The sequence below is a fragment of the Ixodes scapularis genome, unplaced genomic scaffold, assembly GCF_016920785.2.
Source record: "Ixodes scapularis isolate PalLabHiFi unplaced genomic scaffold, ASM1692078v2 PGA_scaffold8__174_contigs__length_109621045, whole genome shotgun sequence".
Lineage (NCBI taxonomy): Eukaryota > Metazoa > Arthropoda > Arachnida > Ixodida > Ixodidae > Ixodes > Ixodes scapularis.
The window spans coordinates 52,318,778-52,327,006 of NW_024609883.1; the positions used below are offsets into that span (position 1 = coordinate 52,318,778).

The following is an 8,229-nucleotide window of genomic DNA, read 5'->3' on the forward strand; positions in this document are numbered from 1 at the left end:
GTTATTATTTTTTTTTTCCGGGCAACCTTGTTTGTTTTTTGATAGGGGAACAAACGAGTTTATAAGTGATGTTTGGTTCAGTCTGACCTTGCCAAGTGCGGAAGTTCCTGCATTCCCTTTTCGAGTTAGTGTCCCTTTGTGTTTTGGGCGTGTTTGCTTTGTGTGCGTTTGTCGGTTTATGTTGAGAATGAGGGTACTCTGTGAAGTGGGCGAGGAGGTCTTTTGAACTGTTTTGGAGGTCGGTGACGTGTATATGAGACGATGGTTGTTAAATAAATTTTCAAGCTGTGTTAGAGACTTCGTTGTACTGTCCGTTCTTTTATTTTTCCTTCGTCTCAGGGTTATTATGGATGTCGCCTCCTGTTCTTCTTACTTCCATGTTGGCAACGAAGCGTCCTCTGAATGCACATACACGCGAACGGAGTGTTTGAAGCCAGTGACATTCGACGCCACTTTCCGATATCGCTGGTTAAAGTGAACCCTGCATCCGCCGAACTGCTTTAACTTGCGTTAATAATTAAGCACAACTGTCTTTAATAAATGTAGGGTGATTCTACATTTTGAGAGAAATAAAGGAAATAAACAAAACACGTTGTCGGGGGCAGCATGCTATCCGCACACACGCTCGTTATGGTTCCATTCTTTTCTCTTTCGCAAGTCGTGCCTGAGTGCAACTTTAACGTGGGACTCGATCCTGCCCTTTTGCGAACGGATGTTGGCGTATGGCTCTCAGTTTTGTGGTGCTTCGGTGACGCGCTAACAGAAGGTCCCATCTTCTCATAGTCGGGAATTGTAACATTCGGGAACCTGGCGACTCGGAGCCTTCCATTCGCAACTCCGCAGCCTGAATATATGTGTCGTCCCCATCTTCGTTGCTTGGTCTTGGTTTTTCGGGACGGTGAACGCGCATTTACCGCATTTTCCGGACTATTCCTTAGGAGCAAGTTTCGGGTGAAGAACAAAACGGTTTTCCTTGGAGGGTCCGCGCCTGGTGCAAAGTGCGGACGTTAAAACTAATTTATACACAGGACACCTAAAGAAATACATGCTTTGTTAGTACACAAAATCTTCTATCATAAAGAAATTACAACTAAGGTTGTCATTCCCGAAATGCTTCAAATTCGCCATAATGAGCGATATTTAAAATAAAAATATTAATTCGCGCCTGTAGATAGTCCGCACCGCGGCGTAATATTTTATCTTTTAAACATTTGAGGGTCGCGGACTGTAGTGTGAATAATACCGTAATGCGGTTTCCCTTTTTTCACAATTCAGCCGCCAGGTCGTATTCAGTTTTCGCTGCACACTTGGATTAGTGGTAGCTGCCTGCTTGTCGCCTTGACGTTTTTCTTTTTAATTAGTTAGCATTAGAACGCTCGGCTCGACGAAAACCCGGCGGTGTCTCGTTTTTCAGCGCCCGGAAGAAAGCGAGAAAGAGGAGGAGAGGCTGACGCGTGCGACGCTCCCATAGGTTCGAAGCGTTGACGTCAGCACGCGTCAACCTCTTGCTCTCTCCCCGACGCTGACGAACTGACAGACACCGCCGGGTTCTCGTCAAAACGATCGATCCCTCTCGTTTTCATCAATGCCACGCGCACAGCCGTTGCGAAGCCAGAGCGGAGGACGCACCGCGGCGCGGTGGAATGCGGGCGTGCTCAGTTGCTGCTCTGGCGTCGCCGGTTGTTCTTCGGTTTGGGTTTTCGTTGTGGCGGTGCGTGAGTTGTAATGATTATGTGTAGATAAAACGATGGATCCGATTTCCTCCAAGAGTGATATAAATGCGGTTCCTTCCACTAGTTGTATGAATGTGATTCCTTCCATGATTGATAGGGTTGACCGTATCCGAGGGCGTCGCGTACTCTGATAGGGAGAGTACAAAAAAGGGGTGACGAAAATTACAGAAAGATTCATTGGTGGATTCTTACGGAATGCGTCAGCATAACGCTCGGCAAAGGCCACGCACGCCCCCTTTTGGGAAACGCTAACACTGAACTCATAGCGAGGCCAGAAAGAGGCAGGGAAAATAAAGAAAGCAAAAGATGAAAAATGGAGGGGTCAGCGTTAGCGATTCCCGAATGTGGGACGAGTGTGGCGTTTCCCAAGGTTCATGCTAACGCTCCCTAACAGTCCACCAGTAGACCTTTCTGTAACATGTTTTAGGATGTGTGAATTTGCCTTTTTGAAGTGGCGAAGAAACGCTGCTGTAAGGCACGTAGAACGAAAACGATAGGTTTGTACTTGCGTTGACACTCGTATTGTATGCGAAAAACATAAATAAGCAAAAAGTGTTATTTTTTTTAGCTTCGAGCATGTGTGAGGTTTACTTATTTATTTGTGTTTATTGATGCCATTCATTTGCAAGCTTCTTAAGGAGTGAGTCACCTAATAACTGAAACAAAACGTTAACAATAATAAATAGAAAGTTAAGATATTTTCCCGCAATATATAAAAATGAGCGCATGCAGGAAATAAAGACTATTCCAGAGCCTATTATTTAAATAAGGAATATGGAGTCACATTCTTGTTGTACAGCCCATTAGACTAAGATGGTAGCACGCAGAAGGCTATGATTGGAATCACCTCTACACTGGTTGTTTGGAAAACGTGCAAATAAAAATCCGATTTATTGGTTAACACACGCTGAGATAGACATAAACAAACGCAACACTTAAACAAAATTAAATACAATGGAACAGGTAGAACCGAACAATTAAAAGGATATCGATCATACGTATACAGTCAACGCCTCTGATATAAAGAACAGTGACCTGGTTAAAAAAAAAAGAAAGAAAAAAACACGAATAGTTGAAACTAAAGTACCAGGATAAAAATACACAATAGGAAGATCGAAATTAAATCTATCAAAGAAACTAGGTGCAATATATAGTCATCGCATGTCTTGAAAACATGGTCTCTGCATATTTTAACTTGATAATTCACAGAAGTTACAAAGTAATGTTATCACTTATAAACATATTCTATTTTTCAATTGCACCCCAGATAAATGCGAGCTCAAAACAATAATTTTGAAAACGTGTTTCTGTAATGTAGAGTCACGCAACAAGTTCATGGCTTCACGCGACTTCGCTTTTGTTTTCATCTGAGGGTCGCCACCTATTGCGAGTCCATCCAAGTATTTATACCACACAGTTTGGATCATCCGCAGTCGCTGAGGTCAGTCCCTAGACAATACCGACTACGTTTCCATGGGTGCAGGCAAAGTCCATTGCAGCACGGATGTCCCTAGGGTAATAGTTTTCTTCACACAAGTTCACGAACAGATGCAGATGACCAAGGGCATAAGGATTAGCAGAGAGCTTGAAACATTTGAAGTCGAAGTACTTTACTACACTCTCGTAGCAGGCTCGGTTTTTCAACGGTAACTTTGAACTCAACAAATGCGCTGCTTTTTCCCCGTCACCGTTTGCAAGAATGTGGGCGATGTCTGCAACTTCGTTCCTCAAGAAGAGTCTTCTGCGCTTCATGTCATCTAGCTTGTGCTTCAGGAAGAGCCGCAACAAACGGTCAGTCGTCTTTTCGAGGGTTCTGCGTACTATTTCCACGGGGACATCCCTGCTGTCCACCAAGTCCAGTGGGGCCCTGGGTAGAAGGATAGGAGCCGTTTCTTTCCTGCCCTGAAACGCACTGAGCTTCATACGTCCCAATTGCATGTCGCCGTACTCCATAACGTGACTGGTATTAGTCTCCGCCTTAACAATCTGGAACTGCCGTAAAAGTGTTTCTCTGCGCAGGTCTTCGCGGTCGGAGTCCTCCATCCAGCTGACACTGTAAAGGTCACCCAAATAGGTGTTCCGGAGGGCGTCATAATAGCAGGCGTAAGAAGATTCGTTCGGGTTTGCAGCAGTCGTTGCGTAGACGTTGATGTCGTCGGGAAGCAGCCCATCAAAAATAGACCCAGACTCGCACGCCTCGATATAAAGAACCATCTTGCCGAACCTGTTTTCCGCGGCCATCGTCTTGATGGTGTCGCTCAGCTGGGTTGCCATCAGGCTCGCTTCCGGAAAGCACAGGAGACCGGGGGCTCCATGGTCGGAGAAAAAAACGAATACGTGATCTCTAGGACCGCTGGCTATAACCTTGCCGCTTCCAGCGTTGACCTGCCTGCCCTGTAAGACGTTCAGGAAGTTCTCCGGGGTCACCTGCTGGCCGCTGTAGTCGACGGGGACTCCCAAGTAGACGTTAGAACCGTTTATGTGGTTGATGACCACTCCAGGGGTTGGGTTCTCCTCGTTGAAAGCAATGTCGTCGTACATCATGACTACGATTCGGTCATCCGGGATCCCGTGGTTGTGGAGGACCTGATACGCGTGACAGACATCGGCCTGGTGACGGTAGTTGTCCCATCCGCTAGACCCGGCCACCAGGAGAGCCCATAGCTTGACGTTGGCATTGTCCTCGAGTAGAGGGGTTTCTTCCAGTTCACTGAGCACGAATGAAGCGCTGCAAGTTGTAGGGGAAAACAGAACTCCCAGGAGTAGGAGGAACGTGCACAACCAAGGCATCACGGCTTCGTACGGACGCCGCAGCGTCTTGTTCAGGTAGGTAGTTGGGAAGATCTGAGGCTAGTTGTTTTCGAAAGGGACACGCCGATAGCAAACTGAAGTGGTGGTCATCGATGAAGTGCGACGTGCGAAGCAGAAAGGGAGTAGGTTTGGCTTATCAAGAAGCAGCTCCATACAAGAACAGAAGGAAAGAGGAAAGATTGAGTGCGACTTAAGTGATAGCCTGAAAGGATCGAGGCTGGTACGATAAAGATGCCGCCGCTTTGAGGAGTTCGTCTTAAGGCACCACTTCTCTGGTGAGTGGAGAAGATAACCTGTGTCCAGGCAAGGGGCCCGGACACGGCACCGGTATGGAAAACGAGAGGGATAATACTTCGCTGATAACTTCAAGGTCGAAGTCAAATGTTTTGTTTTGCACTACAATGGGAAATCAGCCTAGTTTGAAATGCCGTACTATGTTTCCGCTGCATGAGCGTGCTGTAGTCAATGCGGTAACCACTAAGCTCACGTGTCTTGTCGTGCTGGTTGCAGGAAGTGCGCCGGTATAATGTTATTTCGTATTACACGCGGCAGAGCTTAAAATGTCTGAACCTGCGGCGCCAGTTTTTGTTTCTTCCTTCAAGTGCCTAGCACTTATGAGGGCAGCTTTTCGGGTTTCTGTGTTTGTGGGTGAATGTAGCCATGATTGGTGACGTCACGGCGTTCACAACAGTTGATGCCAGAACGGGGTGCTGGAACGGTTGCAATACCTCAGAGAAAAAAACTCTCGGGTCTTTGTTTTTGCATGACTTTTAGACATCACGTGACATTGTGATGTATTGGGGTCACATGACGCCACATATGACCTGTAGATGTTATGAATATAAAGCGCCTTTTGGTATATACCAAACAGGCAGCTTTTTCTTCGCCGACTTCTGTGCTGTAGCGCGTGAACAGCACGTCGAGGTTGTTCGACCTTCTCAGATGTCCAGGAAAAAATCCTACCCCTCTCATAAGCAAATCTACAAGCCTATTTTACCATATATTAGTGTGGTTTGTGGCGGACATTTTTAAAATTGGCGATGGTCTTTACTTTGCGTCATTTTAATTTTTCTGCGTAAAAGTAAAATTACTCTCCCTCTTCTATAAAAAGAAACAAAAATAGTTATAACGTTTAAGGATTTTCAACATGTCGGAAGTTTTTTATGCGCCTTTTAATATACTTAGGCATAAAAAAATTCCTCGTTGTATCATACCCGCCCAGTTATCTAATACGTTAAGATATTTGTTTAATACAGTCTAGAAGTGGTTATTCGAAACGCAATTTTATTTGTGAATTAGTTAGGAAACCATACATCTCAGCAATGACTATTTTGTTTTTGAAAAAAAACACAACAACTTGTGATTATGAAAGTTCTTTAAAAAATGTCAGTTTATAAAGCAGTTAAGCAATTGTGAGCTCTTAGTCTCAGGCACATTATGTGTCAAAATCTGGCTAAATGCATAAGTAATTTCAGCTAGGTAATCCTATATTAAAATAAGGATTGTATTCTGCTCGAAATAAGGAATATTAATTTATGTTTTCTTTCTTCATCATCGGCACTACTTCTAATGTAAATTTGGGTTTCGGGCGGCGGAGAAAAGCTCACCGGAGAAAAGCTCACCGCGAAACCGACAGATACGGAGAAAAGCTCACCGGCTCTTCAGCGGATGTGGAGAAAAGCTCACCGATATTTTTTTTTAGCTTAGCTTGATTCTGTGTCAAACGCGGCAATTTAACACAATTTGCATTCGTCACTTCATTAAAATATGTCCTCGTTTTTGTAATATTCTTGAAGTTCATTGGGCATATTTACAAACTCCTCAGAAATTAGTAATCACCCATTTTGTAAATTAATGAAGCCGCAAGTATAAAATGAGAACATCGTACACCGGTAAAAAAGGCAACAATTTATTGACAGCTGAGTGTGCGCCGTCGGTAGCTCTGTCAGATAAAAAGGTTTGTTTTTTTGCGACCTAATCTGAATAGCGGTGCGTGAATCTCTTAAGATCCAAATATTGTGTAGCGCCCAATAGATAAGAACTGTTTGTTGATGTAATCAGTGTCAGCTGCGCTGTTTTTTTTTCTGTTAATTTTACTAACAAAACTTTAGTTGCGAGAACAGCTTCGTCGTGTCGTGTTTGTTGTCTTCACTCCGTCGTCGTCTTTTGAGCGTTTTCTTTATGTATAACGTTTACCAACTCGCCCAATTCACTACCTACCCTACAAAAGACTAGTTCTTATATAGCTCACAAGTAAGAACGGTGACAGTGTGCACCTCTGAAGGTCATGGGTGGCTCACCGTAGAAGGGCACTATCACACAAAGGGAACGTGTGGAAACACCAGCGCGAACGGCTAAGAAGCGTGCATGTCCGTGGAAGAAAGAAGCCTCGATATCCTATTGGCGGTTTTATCCTGTTTTCAAAGGTTATCAAAAGCTTCAAAGAGAATTTCAGGCACCGCTTTCTTGCGCATGCACTTTTGGATTCTCGGCATTTACAGCTTTGATTTTTAGATTTTAGGCAGTCATCATTAAGTTTTTTTTTAACTTTTTCCTGTTCTTCAAGTTATAAAGTTAGGCTTTCGGTGCCTAGAGAGTAAGCCACTGAAAACGCCCGCCCGCGATTATTACTTTGGGAGCAATATAGCCAATAAGCTTAACACATATTAAAAAAAGACATTTTCTTTTTTACAAAGCTGACGAATTTTAATGATACTAAATTGATATATGTTACGCATGATCCAACAGCCTCCATATAAAAAGAAGAAAATATATCGGTGAGCGTTTTTCCGCATACGATGAATCGCCGGTGAGCTTTTCTCCGCATCCGCCCGTTTTGCGGTGAGCTTTTCTCCGGTGAGCTTTTCTCCGGGATTCTTGGGTTTCATGCTGGTTGAAACGAAATCTTGGACAATTTTCCTAAAGACGTTAAACAAAAGCCGGTCGTCTTCATGCCTGTCAATATCAAGTCTGATTGATAGTACCATCTGGCCGATGATATGCCGTGGACAAAGTATTTTTAGGGGGAGAACAGATACCCGTTCTGATCACTTCACAGAAAACACAGGAAACGCTTTTCCATCCTTCCCAAATGTACAGTTCAGGACAAAGCAAACCTATACTACATGAGCTTCCTAACACGGAATGTAATGCTGAAGAAGTCGCACTTTTGAATCATAACGTTCGGCAGTTGCGTCTGCTCTGTACAAGTACCAAGACGGCGGCGCCCACAATAATATCGGGTAACAGAGTGCCGATACCCTAAGCGTAGCTCATTTAGTGGCTCTATTCGGAGCCAGTCGAAAGTCAGGGCAATATCTTTGACAATAGGAACTATACTTCGTCTCACCCTAGCCAACACCACCTAGACAGAAGGCCTCCACACGCGTCATCATAGTCAGATCGATCGAGGCGAAAGATTGGGCACGAGTGCTGCGTCAGTGTTCGGCTGCGGCTCGTGGCCAATCAGCGCGTCGAAGGTCGGGCTCGGGTCCAATAGCCGACCGAGCGCGATCCGACTGTGATGACGTTTCATAGAAGAAGAGGAAACCATGCGGAGGCCTTCTGTCTAGGTGGTGTTGCCCTAGCATGGACTAACCGCGAAGGCTGTGCTAGCGCGAGCGGCCAGCCTTGACTGCCTTGACTAGAGCACTTGCTGCACGAGCGCTCGTGCAGCCGCCGCAGC

General features: G+C 44.9%; 1 protein-coding gene across 1 annotated transcript; it reads right to left on the reverse strand.

Annotated features, from left to right (window-relative positions):
- Window positions 1-2,591: 2,591 nt before the first annotated feature.
- Window positions 2,592-4,662, reverse strand: LOC120839144 (legumain). The gene has a single exon (XM_040209381.2). The coding sequence runs from the start codon at window positions 4,521-4,523 to the stop codon at window positions 3,183-3,185; it is 1,341 nt and encodes a 446-aa protein (XP_040065315.2). The 5' UTR covers window positions 4,524-4,662; the 3' UTR covers window positions 2,592-3,182.
- Window positions 4,663-8,229: the final 3,567 nt, after the last annotated feature.